Genomic DNA, 22,670 nt, shown 5'->3' on the forward strand with positions numbered 1-22,670 from the left:
GAGGATTTAGTGACCAACCACCTTTCTCGTATCTGGACAGCTTACGACTGACCTGTGGGTGTACGTCTGTGTGGAGCAGCCAGTGTCGAATCTTGCATATAGTAATCTTGTTGTAATTCTATAAATGGGATAATCCCCTCTATGTCAAACAAGTGACCTGCTGCTTTACACTGGGTATTTTGCCAATTGACAAATGCCTGTGTATCTAGCCCTGGTGCAAACTCCCTATTATCCAACAGTGGCGTCATTGGGGATGGGAATGCGCAAGTCTCTTCTTGGTAGCCACCCACTCCCATATCGTCATCAGTGATTTTGTAACCGGTGATCTCAAGAGGCTTTGTGGTCTGGCCGCTATCTTTAACAAGCATTTGCAATGCAATAGGTCTCGCATTTACGTGAGTTTGAGCTATTGACATTGCAAATAACAATGCCTTTTATTTTTGTTTCCGTTTTTAAAACATAAATAAAAAGCATTGTCATTTACAACGCCAATCGCTGAAACTCGCATAAATGCGAGACCTATTGCATTGCACATGCTTGTTCGTTTAGTAGGGGTTAAAACTACATTGGGATTTTTTTTAAATATATACTTGCTACATTGTGTACTCAAACTACAGATAAATTGAAATGTGCATATCAGATCTGGAAAAAAATTAAATATGCCTTTGAAGATGCCTAAGTACACCAAACACGAGCCCATTTGTACATTCAAGAACACAGTTGCCAGTCTACATTATGGCTCAAACACCCAGCACTGCTCACAAAAGCAATTACAGTGGCCTTGTGCAAAAATATAGCTGCACCAATAGGAGATTGGCAAAGTAATCATGAGAGAATACAGTATTTATGGTACTTCTGATTTACAAAATGTCGAACTTTGGTATAACATTCGTCACCATTTGATTTTACAGCTGTGTGCACCCTCGCCACAACATATGCAAGCTTTTAAATACAGCAAATACCCATCAGTGGAGCAATTGCACACCCAATATTCAATGACAGGCCTGCCCATGGTAACTCATGCTGCATGTTCACACATGACCAAGACCTGACAGGCACATCAAGATGTGTAGGTGTAGGCACACACAAGTACTTAGCTTGCCCAGAACATCAGATCTAGATTTCAACCTGAAAACTGAACTCATTTTAACTGTGTTGCCATAAAACGTGGCTTAGGCATAATTTCAGTACATTAATCCTATCAGCAAACCACGTGCCCTCACCCGAAATCGCAAGGATCCCAAGAAAGTAATTCAGAGGACACGTCGAAGGTTCGACTGCTTTTATGTCTCTAATCACATGGTAATGGGAGGTAAATGCAGCAACCGAGATTCATTTCGTTATCACAGTTCTGTCATGACACAAGGCCCTCTTTGTAACCGGTATCTTCAATCGGACACGAACAATAGGTTATGAGAAATGAATAAATAAATAAAACAGCCAAGGGGCATGTGATCATTGTTCCTAAGATCATATCAACGATTGTGGGAGGACTGCAGCATGTCACTTAAAAAAATAAACGCATTTCATCAGGGTTTAAGTCTTGTACTTTTAAATCACAACTCCACAATAACTTCGAGTTTGGAGTCATGCAACTATAAAAACATCTATAATACACTAGAAGACGGGAACATTAAGCCCTTGCCTCAAACTCACGTCTGCTATTAGAGGCTTGCAGCTGGGAAATGAAAAGCGCCCCTTGCCACATGCACCGCAGCAATCACTGACCTCTCACTGAAACAGAGTATTGCAATGTTGAAATGAGGCCCGATGCAGAGCATTACTGCACGCTGAAATCCTACCTCAAGCCTGACAAGTTAAAGATTGGATGCAGAATAGGGCATGCATACGTTAATGTACGTTCATAGCTGGTCAGCGCAGCTCGTCGTTCCTACCACAATCCTCTGATCTAAAAAACCGAACAGCAGGTCAATCTTTATAAGGTTTGCACTACAGTACACTCGCACAAGTAAATAGTACACCTTAAATTACAGGTTGATACAGTTAGTGGAATGTACTTATTAAAGTACAGCATGCCATTTTTAAACGGTCAGTCAATTAGGTCTATAGTTTGACCGAATATGTATGCCATGTAATTTTATTATTTTATGGAGTTTTATATAGCGCAAACTTGACCCGACAATTGTAATTGTTTCTAAACTATAGATCTACAAAAGTAGACATTATGCAGCCTAAACCCAATGAACTGCAGTATGCAGCCAAGATTCCAAAATGGAAGTTTGACTAAGTCACTTTGTTTGATGTAGACTGAAAATATGAAGAGAAAAAAATGTGAGCGAACGGCGATATCTCGTCGTACCTAATGGTTTAAGTGTAGTTTGATCGTGACCAATGCCCGACAAGATGATGAAAGTGCTGTGTACTGTGTTCATAATTTAAGATGTTTGTTTTTTATCTTAAATAATAAATAAAAAAAGCCCGTTTGGTAGGACACAAAAGAAGCACGTAAATTGATACGGGACAGCAGTCGAGCGTTGTAGTCCACTAGATGCGTCCAAATTCAGAAATAAATGCACCCAAATTCTTTTTTGGGTGTAGTTACAATTCCAAAAGGAGAAGATTAAAAAGTGACGGGAGGAAAAGTGGGTGCATGGGGTGGTTTGCGCAATGTGGGGATATCCTGAGAAATTGCTTATTGTTAAAGAACACCAGCTTTGGCAAACTGCATCCGTTTGGGACAAGGCATGTGGCACAGAAGTATTCTGGTAAAAACAAACAAGAAGGGCCGGGCGAGAAGGGAGGGGGGAATGCGAGGAGCCTGAATGCAAGTGAGACGAGGGTAAAGAGAATGTCTCCGTGAGCCTTGTGCTCGGCTGGCGCCTCGGGCATGTTTACTACGGGAACACATGGGAATGCAAAGCCATTAATCAAGCAGGATGGCTCTGTCTCCACTTCACACCCAGGGAGGAGGGAGATGCGAGCAGAGCATCAAAGGGCTGGGTGAGAAGGGAGGGGGGAATGCAAGGGTCAAAGCGGCGAAAGTGAAAGTAATCGAGCAGAGCATCAAAGGGCTGGGTGAGAAGGGAGGGGGAATGCAATGAGCAGAGGAGCAGCTGTGCACGTGCATGTGATCGTGCACTCAAGGTTTAGGCCAGCCAAAAGACTGTGGGTAGCACTTTGAAAATCCCACATATAAAATGTCTCTTCGAGCCTTTGGCTCGCGAGACCTAAAAATGGGACTTTCCTCAGAGGGAGTCCAGCTAGTGCTCTATCGTGGAATAACCAGTGTTTTTCTGACTCCTCTGTTCTACTCTACTAGGTATCTCATCTGTGCCGCTTTAAAGTACTCGAATAGGTTCGGAATCCCTAGGCCTCCCTCCTCAGGCTTCATGTACCCCAGTTCCCTCCGAATGCGCTGTCGTCCACCTGCCCAGATATAATTGAGTATGTCTTTTTGCAATTTCATAAGAGTTCCCTTGGGCGGGGCGGCCAGTAGTGTCTGCAATAAATATAAAGCCTACAGCAGTATTGACATTTTTACAGCGGCCACTCGGCCCATAAGCGACAGATGGTGTTGTTTCTAGCTATACAGTTCCTTCGTAATCGGACGCGTTAATTTAGCATAATTGACTTTAGCTGTTTGTGTCACCGTTGATGCGAATTCAAGCCCTAGATAGAGGATAGAGTCCGCTGCTTGAATCCCTGAAAGGTTATGTTCCGATGTCCACTGACCCATCATAGAGCCTGCTAAATGGAGGATTTGCGATTTCCCTACGTTAACCCGAAACCCAGAGACCGGCCCAAAGGCTTCCAATTCATCCAGGAAAGCTGGGAGTGATTTCCCTGGGGATTCCAGTGAAGCTAGTACATCATCAGCATATAAGCTTATTACATGTTGTTCCCCTCCGAATGGGATACCCATGACCTCAGGGTTATCTCATCTTTTGAGCAAGGGGTTCGATGTATAGGCCTAATAAGAGTGGCAACAGCGGGCACCCTTGCCTGGTGCCCCGTTGAATAGAAAAAGTTTGAGAACAGACACCATTTACCCTAATGGTGGCTGTGGGGGAGCTATAGCAACCCGCTACCCAGGACCTGAACCGCTCCCCTATACCGAAATGAACCAGGGTACGCTCAAGATATCCACAGTCTACCCGATCGAACGCCTTCTCGGCATCGACTGTCAATAATAAAGCGTCCATTCGTGTCTGGTGGGCCTTATCTATTAAATCTAGAATCCTTTTGATATGGTCTCCACTTTGCCGGCTTTGAACAAACCCCGCTTTATCTGGCTCAATTATCCCGGGCATTAATGGGCTTAATCACAAGGCTAATACGCTTGTGAATAACTTCAAGTCCACATTGAGAAGTGACACCGGGCAGTACGTGCCAAACACATTTTTGTCCTTCCCAGGTTTGGGCAGGACCACAATGGCCGCTGCTAACATTCCAGAAGGTATTGATCCCAGTCCCTCCAATGAGTTAAATAAACGTGTCAAGCCTGGTGCAAGGATATGGCAGAATGTTTTAAAAAACCCCGCTGAAAAGCTGTCCAGCTCTGGTGACTTAAGAAGTTTAAGTCGTGCTATTGCTCCAGTCACTTTTTCCAGCCGGATAGGAGTGTCTAACATCTCTGCCTGATCTCCCGCTATGCTACACGTATGGGCCCCTTCTAAATATGCCGTCATGAGTTGTTCTGATCTTCTGTAGACGGGGAAGGGGGAGTGGAACCTGGGACGGGGTCGGTGGGGGCTGCCGGGGAGTGCATGCAGGACGGGGTCACTTAGTTACACTCATGGAGGACTTGCTATCTGCATTCTACCTGGGCAGCGGTTGAAGAGCGCAGGTGGGAACAGGGCTGCGGAGGGAGGCCACGGCGAGGCCCTCTCTTTCGGGCTGACTACTAGCAGGGGTTTGCCCGTTTGCCCGGAGCGGGGATGTCTTAGGCCATAGGGCCAGATGGAAGGTGGCTGCTGGGGGGGTGGGGGTAGAGGGGGCGGCGGGTGGGGGATGTAGGGTAGACATGCAGTGGAACAGATTTCTCCTGATGTGTATTTGGAGGGGGGATTCCTCGTCTGCTGGTCATATGTGTAATGTTGGTCTGTAAGGCCGTGGGTGTAAAAACGTAATAAAATCTTTTAAAAAACAAAAAAAAAACAAAAAAAAAATGAGTTGTTCTGATCTATTCTCCCCTTTGTATAATTCTGCATAAAACTCATTGAATGTGTAAGCTATGTCCTCGTCTTCTGGGAGTTCCTCCTCCTTACTCTTTCTAATTACCTGGATCTTTGTCTGTTGGTTCCGGGACCTGAGTTTGCTCACCAGCATTCGGCCCGTTTTGTCTCCGCCTATATAATAGGAATATTTTAACCTTAATGCTGCATATTCTGCCCTATCGAGATCCGACCCCGACAGCTGCATTCTTGCCGCCTTTAGCTGCCTCCACACCCTAGGTGCTCCTGTCCCTCTATGAACCCTTTACAGCTCCGAGACTTGTGCTAACAATTGGTCCCTTTTTTCCCTTTGCTCTTTATTTTCTGCACCTGAAATAGCAATCAGTTCCCTCCTGACCACCACTTTCAGGGCCTCCCATACAAGACGTAGCTATGGAGATGTCTGCAGTGTCATTCAGCTCTAAATATTCTTTGACGCGTGTAGTGATTTGTTTTACTACTGTGTCCTAATATAGCATACTTTCTCTCAGTCTCCGCCCCCCTGTATACTTTCGTTGTAGAGGTAGCTGCAGGGATACCATCACGGCGTTGTGATCGGAGATCGCTGCCGGCACTATGCATATCTCGTCCACCACCCTTTTCAATTCTGACGTGCTCATTAGGTAGTCCAGGAAAGCATATGTACCATGGGTGTGAGAGTAGAACGAGTATTGCAACCTTTGAGGATGTTTCTCCTGCCATAGATCTACCAGTCCCATGGATCGGAGCCACCTATTCCCTTCCCGCGAGAGTTCACTAGATTGTGTGTAACGATTTCCAGATCTATCTTTAGCCACTCGCTTAACTATTTTTGAGATAACCCCCTATTAGTGTCATGCATACTTGGCTATCCAAAACCTCTGAGAAGGCTGACTTTAGGAATTCTTCTGGTCCCGTGTTGGGGGCATACACCGACTCGACCGCTATGGTGTGGCCGCCCCACCCTTGATGTGTAAGCTAAGAGCCTCCCTTTGATCTCCGCTATTTTATATCCCACCTCCCAGCGGAATCGTCTAGCAATCAAGATTGCCACTCCTGCCTTCTTTTCCGCTATGGAGGAAAAAAATTGCTGGAGGAAGATTCGCTACCTTAATCAGTGTCAGTCCTTTGTTAGCAAATGGGTCTCCTGTAGGAGGCACACATCTGCATCAGAATTCTCCAGGTATGAGAGGATCGCTTTCCTCTTTATGGGATTGTTGAGCCCTTTCACATTAAGTGCGAGTACCTTCAGGTTGGAGTACGATATTGCATGTGAGTGAGACTCATGCGAGCTGGAGACTTCCCTACCTTCCTATCCCTCCTCTCCGCCCCCCATTCCCAACACACCACTTCTCCCGTGTTGTCCCTATTGTGTCGGAAGCTTTTCCCAGAACCCTTCCTCCCCCACCCTAACCCCAACTGAGCCCTCAACAATTCCCCATATAGTACAGGACCTGCAGATCGAGTTTGCGTGTCCTTGGTGCACAAAAGAGTTGGTTGCATAATGTGGTCAATCTCCAGAAGGCCCCCCCGCCACCTGCTGAGCCATTTTATTACCCTTATCTGGCCCTCGGTCCATCAAATGCCCTCCGGGGATGTCTACTCTTTGGTCAGCGATTCTAAAACTGCTCGTCTCTCCTGTGCAATCGTGGAAGTGTCCGGCTTCATTGTGAATGCTTTGGAACGACCTCCTACGACCCATTGCCAACTGCCCTGGGGTGCCGGTTGTCCTCGGTTCGCATCATCCTCTTGCTCTAAATGCTCAATCCCAAGAATACGGCACGTTTCTCGCAGCGAACAAAGTTGGTGTAGCTTGCCCTGCCACTTGAATATCAGACTGAAGGGGTGCCCCATGAGTACGCCACCCCTTGACTCCTCAGAAATGTTGTTGCCGGACGAAACCCTTTCCTTTTTTGTAGGGTTATCATGGCCAAGTCCTGGTACAGGGCAATAGTGTGGTCCTGGTATTTAAGTAGATGCTTGTCCCTGGCTTTGCGCATTATCTGTTCTTTCATCTGAAAGTCTGGCAAATAGGCTAGTAAATCCGGTGGGGGTGCTGGTGCTCTTCTTTGCAAACCCACCCCATGCGCTTGTACAATTTTAATTTCAAAGTCTTGGGGGGCTTCCAATATGTGTCTGAATAGTTTCTGTAGGTACTGGGTAAAGTCTGACCCTTCTTCTTTGGATGGAACTCCCTTGATTTGGATGTTATTCCAGCGTGACCGGTTCTCCAAATCCTCCGTTTGGGCCTGGAGGTCTATTTGTTGTGCCTTAAGTCATATCACCTCTTGCTGTAGTTGTTCCACTTCGTCCTCCCAGGTTTGATTCTGCTCCTCCATGCTGGCTACTCTCTTCCCACCACATCGATGTCTCTGCACACCTCTTTCAGCTCCGACGCTATTTCACCCCTCAGGGCTTGAAAATCCTCCCGAAGGGTATTGGAAAACGTTTCCAGGAACGCACGTGTGACCGGTTCCTCAGGAGCTTCCGCATCTTGTCCCACTTGAGGGTTGGGGGATATGCACCTGTCTCCACTATTTGTTGTAGGGGTCTTGGTCAGCATATCCTTAAGAGTTCTGTCTTTTTTCACCCACACTGTGGTCATGTTCGCTAGTGATACGCCTCTTCGTCAAACCCTCTTCTGTCCTCCTTACTGGTGGACCTCCTGTCTCCTAGGAGAAATCCTCCGCCTCTAGTCTGCGGCAAGGGATTCCTTTTGCTCGTTGGCAGCCCATGGGCAGTCAAGGGATCTTTGTTCACCTTTTCTCCACCTGAACCACAACTGACTAGTGGTTTCTCCAATTTCCTACTGCTCAGTGTATCTGCCCCGGCCGCGACTTCGGTGCACTATTTTAGCCCCTTGTCTGCTTGGACTTGCTGCCTTCCGTTTTTCTCCCGGGCCAGTCTCCGTGTGCCCTTGTATCTTTCCGCTTTGTCCAGGGCCTTTGCATTTGGCAGGTGGCAACAATGCATGGGCGCTTTCTCCGTTTGCTTTTTCCCTAGGCCCTACTGACCTCCCGTGTGTAGGCACCCTTGTCCACTCGGTTGCTGTGAGTTCTCCGCTCTCCCTGCGCTGCTTCACAGAATGGGCTTTGAAAGTTTGCTTTCTCTTTTATGCCCTGAAAGTGTTTAATGCCCCCTTTCTGCCGGGACTCCTCCTTGCCTCTTATGTCATCTGGCCTTTACGCTTCCGTAGTGCACCTAAAGCCGGGGCCTCTCCCTTGGACAGTGCCCGTGCGCTGCCCTCCTCCGTTGTCAGGTCCTCCACCAGGCTCCCCTCGCTGCAGTCCTGCGCCCTGCTCCGGGACTCTGTGCGGGCCCTTACTTGCCGCCCTGCTTACTTGGATAGTGTTGGACCGGTATCTTTCCCTCCTGTTGCCCGGGCTTGTCCGGTCCCGCCTTTCCAATGTGGTCCGTCCCTCCCTCCTGGAGCCGGAGGCAGAATCCCGGTCTTCTTCGGTCGGTCGCTTGTCACTGGTGCCAGTACCCCTAGGAGGTAGCTATACGTGCAAGATTCCAGCTAGTGCAGTTACAAATACTCCACAGGGAATACCTTATGAGAACTAGCCTATTAAGGATGATTAAGATTGGCCAATGTATGAGAGGGTGTAGACAGTGAGATATGCTGCTAAACACCACGTGATTGCCCAAGGGTACAAGGATACGGAGAGTGTAAGGACCACAGTAAAATAACATCAGCTATTGGTGGCACTGTAGAACTCGCTCCCCAACAAATATTGTTGAGTATTTGGAAATAACAAAACACGGGACAGATACACGCCCTTTCTGCAAAGTAGAACGGATGGTGGTTAGGCGGGACATAGTCCGATACTGGAGGATGGCATTGATCCTGTCGAATCGAAATTTAACTGGTGCATGAGGTCTGAGGAGTTGATCTATTTGGCCAGCGGAAACCCCCACAAATCTGAAAAGGTGTGGAGCCCCTAGAGGAACTGCAGAATATGACTTGGAATGAGACAGGGCTGAGGACCTGCCGGTGTAACGTTGCCTCTAGCAAGGATAGAGCCACTGCGGCCTTCTCAAAAGCTAGATTTGAGTAAGTGTGGGGGAGCTGGATGTGTCAGATTGCTTCATATTTGTTATTGAAGTAGGTGCATGGATTAAGGAGGGTCTGGGCTGTGAAAGTGGGCCTCAAACTACAGTGGGCTTCTCCAAGCAAGTATTTGTTGGGTAGAACTTAATAAACAGATTTATAACCCCCAAAAATATATATCAGATCAATAACAGGTGAATCAGATATCTAAAACCAGAGACTATTTAAAACTAGGGGTGCTGCTGACCAGTTTCAAAGATGTTTTTTTACTGGTTATAGGAGTAATATGTCGCTTGTTTTGAACGCACAAAAGTTTGCTGCTAATATCAATATCAGACAGTGTAAAGTCGGCAATAGATGGTTTGATGGTCCCACACTTAGAAAAAGAAATTTCTTCAATTGGAGGCTCCTTAATCACAGCCAAATTATTAAAGTTTTTAAGATCTTGAAATTGTTTAACTTCAGAGTTTTGCTGAGAAAAAAAACTGAGTACGGGGGGAGGAACCCATTTTTTCTTCTCATATTAATAAGTAGGCTGGGATGGACGCAATACCTTTTAGAATATTTTAACAAGAGTATTTATTTTGAGGAGGATTACTGTTTGTCTGAAAAATCTTGCCGATAATAATCTTCCGGAGTGCAGCTTTCTTGCTGTCAATGTAGAGCCCAAAACATGATGTGAAAAACACAGAGTGATAGGAGCCTTGACTTTCAAGATTGGGAAGCACCAAACCAGACAGTGCATTCCATGGCACGAGCTCCCCTGGCCACTTCTTAGTGTTATTATCTGAGGCATCTGCACAGTCTTCTCAAGCTCCCCTCCCTTCCCTTATGCCATGCAGAAGTGTTGTATTCTCCTCTACCTCCACTTCTATTCTCTGAAACTTAATTGAGTCACAATGGAAGGGGGGGGGGGAATCAAGTAGGTATTATTCAGGTGGGCCAAAGTCTTCCTTCAAAAGACAACTAAAGGCACATTCACAAAGCATCTACAACAGTGCTTCGAAGAAACTAGAGGCTGTCCTTCCTGTCACTACCCTGATTTAAACCAGGTCCTACAATCATCAGGCCTGCACAAGGACTGTCTATAAATCCCTCCTCGGGTCAGGCATCATCCATGTATTGAGCAGCAAACTGCTCCTCATGCAGAGCAGGCACCAGCCGCTTCCTGGGACACTGCAGAGTTACTGCCCACCACTGTAGCCCTCCTTGCGACAAAAGGTCAGACCAAAGACTGCTGGTGAAAAATAAATAAGGAATGTAGGGAGCTCAGCTTTCCTGCTACCTCTGGGCCCAGGTAGAAATTGGCTACGTACGCAGCAAGGGATGTAGCCAGAAATGTGCCCAGCGGGTCCTAAGAAAGTGTCGGAACATGGTACAAGCCCCGTTAACACCGCTACCACTGCCTGCATCCTGTACAGGCATGTTGCATGCTTGTAGGGGCTGGTCCTGCCTCCAACCGCCACTACAGCGCCAACCAACACCTCCACAAAACACGCTCTACTCTCTATCGTGAGGTTCAGCCAATAGCCTGTCCACACTGCTTTTGCGGCTTCAATCCTAAATTAAAATAAACATTTAATAGCAGTTTGTGTGCCCTTGTATTTGGAAGTACATTTTTTTTGTTATTTTTATTGGCTTTAAACACAAACAAAAAGGTAAAACATAGCATTCAGCATAATAAAGGCTTCTGGCTCCCCTGCCCCACCCACAACACCCTCTGTAGTCCTGCCAAGGATACCATTCCTTCTCCCATTTCCAGGGGCATTCCCTGCTTTGGTAGATTGTCTTTTCAACCAGCATGCATCAGTTCATATCATTCTTCCAGTCCTGCAATGCCGGGGTTTCCATCGCCCCCCCACCCCTGTGCAATGCTCCGTTTTGCTACTCCTCAGCCCAAGGACAGCAATAGCTTGTGTATCTGGGCGGAGGATCATCTCCCCAAATGTCCAATAAACAGCATTTAGCTGTGTCTGGTATGGGGAATCCGGTTACGCCACCCAGTTACGGCACTCATCATTGCCCTAAGGGATGTCCTCTATGTTTGTACCCTGGGGCAGCTCCACACCACATGAAGGAATGTCCCCACGTCACCACATCCCCCTCAAGCAGGTTACTGTAAGGCATCTGTCTATGGAATGGATGGCAGTTCGAAAGAAGTAGGAGCTGTGGAGTATGCAGAGTTGCACTAATCAGAACCCTGACTTGATGGCGACATTCCTAACGCTCCCATTTACCTCATCAAAGTCCCCCACCTCTGGTTTCAATTTAGCCCTGAGCTGTTGTAAAGCGTCTGGGGCATTGTTCATCAGGAGCACTATTTTAAAGACTTCAAAAATACTTGCGTCCGACCCTACCGAACCCACATTAGTGGTTAAGTATTGGTCTGCCACTTGTCCTAAGACTTTCATTACCTTGTGATCTTTCAAATACCATGTGTGGATGGTTCTTGGGCTGGAGTCCCACCTCAGATCTAACCATACTGGCAAATGGTCAGATTTGCCCCTGGCTAGGTGTTTAACTGCAGCTACTTGGGTTATGTGGGAGTGTAGTGTGAATATGTGATCAAGGCGTGAGGAACTATTGTTTACTTCTGATAGGAACGTATACTTGCGTACCTCTGGGTGGAAGAGATGCCAAGTGTTTACAAGACCAAGAGCCCCTGTAAGCGTAGCCAGTGGAGTTGCAGTCCTGGGGGTGGCCAGCATGAACTGTCAGATTTAGCCACAGCTAGACATCGCTTTGCAGAAGTTGCCTCGGAGCTGGTTCTCATGAGTAATACGATATTGGGGTTCTGTCGCTTGATGTGTTGCAGGACTATACCTCTTTTCAGCTAATGCCCAAGGCCTTTAATGTTCCAGGACATCACCTTAAGCTGCCACGGACGACATCAGAACCCTTCTCGACCGGGGAGAAACAGCCCTAATCCTCCACAAGCTCTCTGCAGCGTTCAATACCATATCCCACCACACCCTCATCAAGAGACTTTGCCACATCAGGAGATCCAGGGAGACGCCCTCAAATGGATTGCATCCTCCCTCACAGGACAGACCAGAGAATGCATCTACCACCCTTCACTTCAGAACTAAAGAGCATCATCTGCAGGGTCCCTCAAGCCCCATCCTGTTCAACACTTACATATCACCCCTGGCCAACATCGTCAGAGCCCTTGGCCGCAACATCATGTCTTACGCAGACGACACCAAGCCAAGACGCCTATGGGCATCTGCTGCTCTTTAGAAATCCTGGTCATTATCATTTCATATATACTCTCGCTGTCTGAAGACCCCTACACTTCTAAGACTACAAAAAGACCAGCATCAAGGGGAATCCTGGCTAGAACTAGCAAGAAATATTCAGCTCTAGAACAATTCTATGCCAACCACTGCCCTAGTCATAAAATCAATGTATGTTCAAAACAATCAGCTTCAACAAGAAGAAACACAATATCACAAAAAAAGAAAATTCAAGCTTATGATAAAAGAAATTATAACAATTGTCACATCTATTAACCGTATTTCTAAGCGTCAGGCAGATGACGTTCTTGGCAGGGGGTGGGCTCTGGCTGTTACTTCCACTTCCTGTACTGCATGGCGAGCGTCAGCCACTCGATGAAGACCAACTGCTTGAAGCTCAACACTGAAGTGCTGATTTTTGGGTACAACACCTTCCTGTGGAAGACCACCTGGTGACCCTCCGAAATCAGACCCACACCGATGCCTACAGACCACGCTCACTAACATGGCATTATCCTGGACAGCACCCTCACCATGAAATGTCAGATCAATGCAGTCTCCTTTGCTTGCCTCCGCACCCTGTGCATGCTTCGAAATATCTACAGATGGCTCACAGTCCACCAGCCGGCTGGACTACGGCAACACACTACGCAGGAATCACCAACCCACTCTTTAAGAGACTACAGACGATACAGAACTCTAATGCCAGGCTCATCCACGACCTCCTCAAACAGACCTTCATCACCCCCACATCAGGAACCTCCACTGACTCCCCATCCAGAAGAGATGCAAATTCAAGATCCTTATAAACGCTAACAAGGCCATCCACAACCCAAGGTTCAGCATTCACCAAACACTGCATCAACTACCACCAACCCTCCTGACACATGTGCTCTAACTCCCTCACCCTCGCTCACACCCCCTGCATCCACCGAAGCTACAGTGGAGGATGCTCCTTCTCATACCTCGCCTGACATCAAACTCTCTCCCGGTATTCAGAAAGGAACTCAAGACCTGGCTTTTCCGCTGATCCCAGCAAGAGCTTAGCGCCTGGATACCATCAGGGCTGATTAGTTGCACTATACAAATCCAAATTGATTGATTGATGGGCGGTGTGAAGCTGTGGGTATTTGAGTTTCCTGCATCGTGTAATCTATTGCTTTCCATTAGTGGGTTCCTCTCCTTTCCCAAGCAAGAACATATGTGGAATGAATCATGAACGCCTGTATTCTTAAATTTCAAACTTTCCCAGAGAACATCCTCACCCTGCCACGCTGCACACTGAGCTCAGAACTGCCCACCTTCCCTCAACTTGCAGAGGACTTGTCGCCCCAATAAACATGGTAGTTTAACTTTTAACTGGGGTAGAGCTTAGCCAATTCGACTAAGGCACCAATAGGTCTTGCCCATGTCTAGTAATGTGAGTGTTAGTCCACACTCGGGGCGTGCCTTGTTGTTGGCAGTGCCAATTGGGCAAGTTCACTCCCCCCTCTAAGGAGTCCATCAGAAAGATATTCATGAATGATCTCACATTTACCCCTTACTCTCCACTGTCCTCGGGATCATGTTGCAGTCGTCCCAGGTACTGCTCTGTATTGCTTCTCTCTGTGGGGCACTTTTGATGGCATGAAGCGTCACGTTCCTCAGTTCTTTCTTCGCTTTTGCAAAGCTCTGTCTTGGTTTTTGCACCCTGAAGGTGAAGTCAGGGTAGAGGCTTATCATTGTGTTTTAGAATTTTAGTGCAGGCTTCTGGCTGGACGCCTGGAGGATGACATACCAGCCTCTATAGTTGAAGATACGAGCTATTATTGTTCTTGGGGGGGGTACTCCTGGTCTGGGAGGTGGTCCAGGCATTGTAGGAGTTCTTTCAACAGAGAAAAACTTAGAGAGGCCCCCGGGGTTGCAGGATGTCTAGGATGAGGTGTCCCACAAAAAGGTCTAAACTGGGCCCTCCGTCAACTCAGGCACCCCCACCAAGTGCAAGTTATTTCACCTTGATTGCCCTTGTATTTCTTCCAGCTTGGCGTGCATTAGGGTATTGTATTGTCTGTCAGTCAGTATGCTATCCACCAATTGGCCGAGTGTGGTAGAGTTTGCGAAATCAGTCAACCGCTGCCTCTGCGTCTTTTAATCAGTCATTGATTTATTGCCATCTACTCATAGTAGAGACATTTCCACCAAGAATGAGTATTTTAGATTCCAGCACTCCTTTGAACACCTGTGAAGGAAACTGCCCCTTTATGACATGGTCTCCCCCACTTTTTGCCTGGTATTTGAAGTGATTTCGCTTGGAAGTGCACAGTGTTCCTGCTAAAAAGGTCCCCAGTGCAAGCCCGCTTTCCCAAAACTGTGCAATTGTTTACCCCAATTGGCGATACCTTTAGAACCCTCTGTAAGTCCCTAGTAAATGATAGCCATGGCCTGCGATACTAAAGAGGGTTCTAAAGGGCTGCAGCACAAATTGTGCCACCTTAAGGGACTCCTCACCAAGCTCATGCAAACTGTCACTGCAGGCAGTGTGTCTTGGCGCAGACAAGAAAGAAACATGACATGGCACACAGCTTGTGTACCATGCCTGCAGACACTGCATGCAAAATAGGTAAGTCACCCCTACAGCAGGCCTTACCACGTTATGGCGGGTGTACTATACTACATGTGAGGGCATAACTGCAGGAGCAGATATGCCACCCTACTTGGTCAGTTACATTTCTTCCAGTACAAGTGATCAGGCAAGCCATTTTAAAAGCATGTGCTGGACACTGGTGAAAACAGAGTTCCCCAGCTACATGACTGCTTCATTGAAATTAGGGATGTCGGTTATCAAGCATCTGATATTAATGAACCCATACCGATGTCAGTGTTGAATATAGTAATACATGAACCCAGAGGGCACATTAGAGGAGCCTCTGGAGACCTACCAGCTACTGGTGTGCCGAATGACTGGTTTTCACCAGCCTGCCACCAGAGACAAGTTTCTGACTCCCAGGGGTGAGGGCCTTTGCTATCATGAGGCCAGAAACCAAGCCTGACTCCCTGCAGATTAGCATTTCAAGGCAGGGGAGCTTCAAGGTGCCCACTGCCTTTGGTATGCGAATCAGGTTTCTCACAGGAGAGGAAGACAACCCCCCTATGTCCAGAGTGCTACTCAGATAGGCTTGTCCACCCTTAAGCTAGTGCCACACCTACCTGAAGGTGAGGCAAATTTAAAAGTTGGACATCTTGGTGATAGCAAACTTAGGAATTCTGGGACAGGTTTATGCCCACTTCCCACAGGAAATGCTTGTATAGGGGGCATGTTGACCCCAAGGATAGGTAGCCTATTGGCTACTACTATGCCACACTCCCCTAATGCCCCATAATTCAGTATTTAGGGGAGACCCTGCCACCAGAGAAGCAGATTCCTGCCGAAATACGAAGGACACAGACTGTGAAAGAAGCAACTGACCCAATGCCAATCTGCTGTCCCCGACACAGTGCGCCAAAAGTTGCCTCGTCCTGCAGCTGCTGTGCTACCAAAGCCTGGGTGGCCTGCATGCCTTCAACAAAGAACCAGGGCCATATGTGGAACAGCTGAGCTGTTTCCTTTCATCCAGGATGCAACCCAAACAACACTGTAAGACTCCGGAAATGCAAAATTTCAACACCGCAAGGCACCACTGCACCCCAGCTTCCTTGGCCCGAGCTGAAGTGGGCCATTAGTGCCAGTGAGTTTCCCTGGCACTCCAGAGACAAGGCTACCTTGGACTTGCCCACTGTGGACTCCCCAACACTGCTAGTAGCTTCTGTTCGCAGGCCCCCCTCTACCACGACTGCTACCGGTGACAAAAACCTGACGCCTATGGACACCTCTACAACCATTGCCCCTGGCCCATGGAGAAGAGGACTGAAGGTGTCCCCAAGCATCGTGAGGCCTGATCCCCCTTGTTGGTTCAGCCCGTCTGGTCCCCTAGTCCGAGCCTGCAGCCTCTTTTCCAAGTGACCCATCTCCATAGACTTGAATGGAACACCCAACGCTGTAAAGCACATCTGCACCCGGCCACCCCAGTGCTGCCTGAAGTGAACAGTTGGTGCTGCCTTGGACCTTGCCCCATATTCACCTCAAGTCCAAAAGATTGGGCTGCAAGTCGCTGTTGAGTGTCCGAATGCAAAACATGTTTTGCCTCCAAAGGTTAACATTACAGCAAGGAGCTTCAATCACGATTTAAAGTATCAAAATCACCTGATGCTGAAAAACACCTCTGCACCCGGACACCCCATTGTCTCCCAAGGTGACTTGTTGGTGCTGCCTTGGACCTTGTCCCATACACGCCTTAAGTCCCGGGGAAGGGTCCTGCAAGTTGCAGTAAAGTGACCTTATGCAGCGTATGTTTCCTTCCTAGGTTAACATTGCTGCGAAGTGCTTCAATTACGATCTAAAGTATAAAAAACCTGCTCTCTCTAAACCTGCTATTTTAAAAAGTACTTACCCGATTTTGATGATCTTGGTCCCCTGGTGTGATCCCCCCCACCCAGACTCATACCTGACACGGTAGGGTAGGTGGGGTAGCAGGGTGTCCTCTAATCTTTGGTGCTGCCTCTGAAGTATGGTAGTAGGGGCGGGGAAATGAGGAGCGGATAGGTCCTTTGTATTCAATCTCCCCATATGGAGCATACACTAAATTTCCCAACAGTTTTATATGCAATGCTATATCCTTCTGTAACTGAAGGCAACTTTGTGTGACAGGCACTGTCAGTATTGGACACTGGATCCAGAGCAAATAAAACATACTGTTCCCACAGCTTGCTTGGAACGACGACACAATGAACGCTTCAGCATATACTGGTCACCACTGGAAATAATTCCCATATCCACAGCTGGATGCACCGGCTTTAAGGTTAAACAATCATCGCTTCAGATGAAGCCTACATACATCAGTAAACTTCCATAATAGGATATAACATATATGTCCCTCAGTTGATGTGTACCACTATTGAATGTACAATCTGATATAACTATCTGAAAGATCTATATGATGTACAATGTGTCTAATGTAAAAATGGCAATAAAAATAAGTTAAAAAAAAAAAAAAAACATGTATGTCCCTCAAATGAAACATCCTCGCCACCAGGAATATCACAGTACCTTTTGAGATTAGACTGCAGGCCCAGAGGATAGACGGTGAATCATATGTTTGGGCCTCTTACAAGCTTCAGGTTAAGGCCCAACCAAAACCATCTAAAACGTTTTCCCATTAAAAATGTATTACAATTACCCACTTCCCGACCTTGTGTCTGGAGAAGTGGCAACAGTTTAGTTCTGCAGCAGACCTGTGCTTTCATCTCGTAAAGCCCGACAAGAATCGTGATGTTCAAGCCCATGGAGAAAAGACCAGTGCATAGACACAAATGTTTAAAGTCATTGATCAGATACCAAGGAGTCTCTTGACACCGAAAACAGATGTTATCATCCACGAAAATTCAAGCAAGTCCCAGAAGGATCTAAAAGCAAACAAAAAAAGAGCACCAATAACAACCTCCCACAGTGCCACTAAACTGGAATCAACAAACCTTTCTCTGTGAAGACCATGTCATAGCCACCTCAATTGGTAATCCATATTTGGTGGAAAAAAACGGCTAGGTCTGTTAGGCAAAAACAAACCAAAACATGTATTTTTGTACTCCTAAAATAGGTGAAGTTAAAAAACACATCCATTTATCTTTGAACCTAGAGCGCTTTTCTGTAGGCATGAACAATACTCATATGTAAATACAGCGACAAGGAAAAGCGAAGTAATTAACAGAAGGTTAAAGGATTTCAAAGTCATAGGTTCTTCGGAACAAAATCTATGTATCTATGCATTGTGCAAGAACACATAAAGGGGCATAACGTTCTTGCATGAATTCGGCGCACAAGTCAAGCGGTCCTTCATTTGGCCTGTCAGGACCAGTTTTGAGATCTTGCCTAGGCAGCGCTTGCGCTGTCTCTTCGAGACATGTTGTATTCAGGTATGGACTTGAAGCTCCGCACATCTTTTCAATTGGCTCTGGTTACTGTCCTTTCTCAAGGAGAGGTGTGGCACAGCAGCCAGGATGGCTGACTCCGGAGAGCAGGGCTCACAGTTCGATTCCTGGCGCCAGCTCAGCCCAGCACCCTGTGACTGGGCAATAGCTAGCTTAATCACCCCGACAGCCCCCAGCGCCTTGAGACCCTTAGAGGTGATTAGTTTACTTTACAAATACCGGGTTATATTTATATAAATGGTTGCTTTTGATTCGTCAATAGGCTTAGTATAGTCCCTCCTTAGTACCGCCTTTTCTACTTTTGGTTTCTCCCATGAGGACTGGTCCTTTTACTTGTGTTGTTACTCAGGATGATTTAATTACAGACTGTGAGCACTATTTTCTTAAAGGACTTTCTCCTACCAGCTGTTGCACGCATGAGGACATTCTCTCCCACAACCGTTTTTTTTTAACCCAGCCTCGTTTCACTGCTTGCAAACACTCACAAGGAGAAACATGTGATGCGAGGGGCAATGCGTACGTAAAACATTATTTTTCTTTCACAGCGCGTCAGACTGTGCTTTATCATTAACACGACGCACTCTTTACTTTTGTATGCACGGGCACTGTGCATTATCATGGTGCCCACTTAAATTAGTTTAATATGCAAGGGCAACGCATATGATCACGGCGCCCACTTATTTTAATATGCACAGGCGCAATGCAAGATCACAGTGCTTGCTTAATTTAATATGCACAGGCACGCAGCACCCATTTGATCATTATTGTTTTTTAGAAATCAATAAACCCGGCCCTCCTAGTGCTCTGTCTGAGGGCGGGCCCACCGCCAACACCACTAGCCTAGGACAACTGACAGGATAGGCATCGTACCAGTCAGTTTCATGCATGGGTGCTGCGCATTATGGTGCCCACTTAATTTAATATAATAAAAACTATTTCACCTGCGCTGCTGCTCAGCAGGAGGATTATAAGAGGCAACCCGTTTTAATAAATGAAAATAAAACTGAGCCCACTTTTTTATTTATTTTACAATGGCTGCAGCAGCCGCTTCTCGTTTTTATTTTCGGCGCACTTTCAGTTTCATTTTTGGGTCAGCAGTGGCCCGGTACGCTGCCCTTAAACAATGGCAGCCACATGCAATACGGTGTCTGACTCATGAAATAAGTACCATATAGGTATGCTATGGTGTTATTTTATGGGGGCCTCTCTATTAACTTTGGAGCCTGGTTGAGATACAGGCACAAAAGCATACTGTGGTTGGAATGTAAGCTTTTGAAAGTAAGAAAGGCACTCCTTCCTGGTTAACAATAGCCGGCCTCTCCTTCCTGATCTGAATGAATGATTGATGGCAGCTATCCTTAGCGTTCTTTACATCGCTATCTTCTTGCTGTAACATATTTCCTTCACATCACTAGCTATCCTCGCTGCTCTTCATTTACTCTACAGCATAACATACATGGAGGTATATGCATTTCACTGCAAAGTGTCTCTGAAAATACAGGTACCATTGATAAGTTTCAATTTAAACAAGCTCTTATCAAATCTGTTTATTCCAGAATTGTGTATTGGAGTATGAACATTACGGAGTTTAGTATAAAACCTTCAGTCATTCCTGACATTTTATCCAACAGATTTGTACTCCAGGACTTGTAGTTGTACTGTATATAGACTTAAAATACCCAGCATAAATAGTGTGTTTGGCAAAAATACCAAGGCTGGCTTGGCTCCAGGTGTCACTAACATGTACAAGAAAACCAAAAAACTGAGGAGTGAACTATTGTATTTAATCTCAGGCACTGGTAATTAATAGTGGCTTAGATATATGCACATCAGTATCCCTCTCCAATGGGGAACGTCCAGCCTGAACTACTAGGTTAGATCCTTCAGAATTGGAACAAAAGTAACCACAGACCAGTTTCGCCCTTAGTGGGCCTCATCAGTGAAGTACTCTTTGAGCCCTGCACAACAGCGACCATGACCTATGTTTGGACATGCTTGTCACACACACATTGTTTAACTCTTAAATATATATTTTTTCATAAAAGGGATGTTATGAGCGAAATTCTTAAATTAAGGTCAACCACTGGCAATTCCTATAGGATGCATTCCATTCCATTGCCCCTATGTAACTAGGCAAACCTCCCATGGCCCAGACTCAGTGGTACGAATCTAGCCAAGCCAAGTTGCAAGCTGGCATTCCTCCCAAAAGGGAACAAAAGCCAGCTCAGACTTGTTCCACCTTGTTAGGCCTCATCTGTGGGTTGCGACTTGAGTCCTGAGGCACAAAACCACTGGCCCAGGGTCGAACTATACCTGTCACACTTAGATCTTCTCACTGGGCAAAAACAAAACAAACAAAAAGGCATTTGCAGTGTGATAGGTCTTGCATTTACGAACGTTTGAGCTATTGGAATTGTGAATGACAATGATATACATATATCATTGTGAATGACAATGATTATATATATATATTTTTTTTACAGTTTTATATAACGTGAACTTGACCCAAAGGTATCGGGTATTAGAGTGCTTTACATGAGCACCAGTTGCGCCACATTCATTTTTTGTTAGGTACAGGGTAATTAAGTGATTTGCCCATAACCACAGGATGTTGTGCATCCCTGCCGCGACTCAAACCCAGTTCCCCAGCTCCGAGCTCGACCGCCCTAGCCGTTTGGCCAACACCTCTCCCCAATTTTATTTGTGTTTTGAAAACCTGCAAGCAATGTGTAAACACTCACTCTGTACTTTTAGTCCTTGCTCACAAGAGGGTTGGCAGTAAAAGAGGCAGTTACTGCCAGCCTTGCTTCTCGTAAGCAACAACTATAAGAACAAAGTGCGTGTTTACACACTGCTTGCAGGTTTTGAAAACATAAATAAAAAGCATTGTCATTTACAATGCCAACGACTCAAACTCTCGTAAATGAGTGACTATTGCATTGCAAATGCTTGCCATTTAGTGCCTTTCTGTTACCCTTCACAATGCATCCAAAACATTGTTTTTCATGGGGGGAAAAAAAGAGTCGAAGGTGAGCCTGCGTTTCAATGTGTGACGATCCTCGTTAGAACTGAGGGCTGCTGAGTATAAACATTGCTAAATAGCCTCTTCGTCCCATCGAATATATGTCGTGGTTCAGTCTTGGCAGCATGAGGGTTTGGCCCAGCTGGCCCCGGAGCTGCAGCGACTCAGACACAGGCGGGAGAAATTTCCTACTTTCGGGTGCATTAGCTTCCACTACACCAATAATCGAATTCCTGTGGTCTGTATCACCTCGTAAACCTACTAAGGAGAATATTTCCGTGCAAATGCAAACATAATAGTCACAACGTTGAGATAAACAACTACGTATATTTAACATTACAATGCACGCAACCAGGACCGTGAAATAAACATACTCAGGGAACAACAAACCGAAACGTAACAGGTGTGGCAATAATAGGTTTGTGGCTACCGAGCCGCATCATGCCTACCTGTTGTTGCTGATGCTGCTCAGCACGCACAGCACCAGCTCCAGGTAGGTGCGCAGCACGTCCATCCAGCGAGAGCTGTGCTGCGGGTCGGGACCAGCGAGGTCCCCGCCACCCGTGGAAGTGGCGTTCGGATAGTTTTCAGCGGCGATCTCCACCCGCAGCTCCCGCACGAACCAACCGCACTTGCGCATGAGGTACTCCAGGCGCGGCCGCTCGGCGGGCGACACCCGCAAGCTGAGCTGCAGCTCGGGCCAAAGCGCCGGGTAGAAGAGACAGTCCCGCCAGCGCGAACAGGCGGCCGAGGCCCGAAGCCGGTCGGGCGCAGACAGGAAGGAAAAGATGTGCACGATCAGCTCGCTGGGCAGCGACGCGGCGCCCACCTCCCCGCACAGCGCGGCCATGGGCTCCCCGCGACAGCCGCACACCCCCGGCGTTGCCACAACCTGCTGCCGCTGGGCTCCGGGCTGAGAGCACAACAACAACATTCAATGACAAGCGGCCAAAGAGGGGCGGGGCCGCCTTTCCTCTCTGCCCTGTCGGCGCATCCACTCAGAGCCGAGGGGACGCCAGAATGATTCAGATAAGAATTAGGCTTCTGCCAAGCACTCCTCTGCCGGCTACCTTCATAATTCCTTTAGTAATATTTACACTAAATGTGTGCTAGGCACACTGGTACGCTCTGCTGAAACAAGGCGCTCAATTCAGGCTATCTGTCTAGCCTCCCCTGTGAGGACATGGTTGGGCCTGGTAGATGGG

At 46.9% G+C, this 22,670-nt stretch overlaps 1 protein-coding gene across 1 annotated transcript in view; it reads right to left on the reverse strand.

Moving 5' to 3' along the window:
- The window catches only part of FBXO33 (F-box protein 33), a 112,046-nt gene extending 89,583 nt beyond the window's left edge, over positions 1–22,463 (reverse strand). Inside the window, exon 1 of the mRNA XM_085626935.1 lies at positions 21,915–22,463. Coding sequence (XP_085483061.1) covers positions 21,915–22,399 — 485 coding nt within the window. The 5' untranslated portion in view covers positions 22,400–22,463. The remainder of the gene's footprint in view (positions 1–21,914) is intronic.
- Between the last annotated feature and the right edge of the window lie 207 nt (positions 22,464–22,670).

This window comes from Triturus cristatus, chromosome 9, assembly GCF_964204655.1.
Source record: "Triturus cristatus chromosome 9, aTriCri1.1, whole genome shotgun sequence".
Taxonomy (NCBI): Eukaryota; Metazoa; Chordata; class Amphibia; order Caudata; family Salamandridae; genus Triturus; species Triturus cristatus.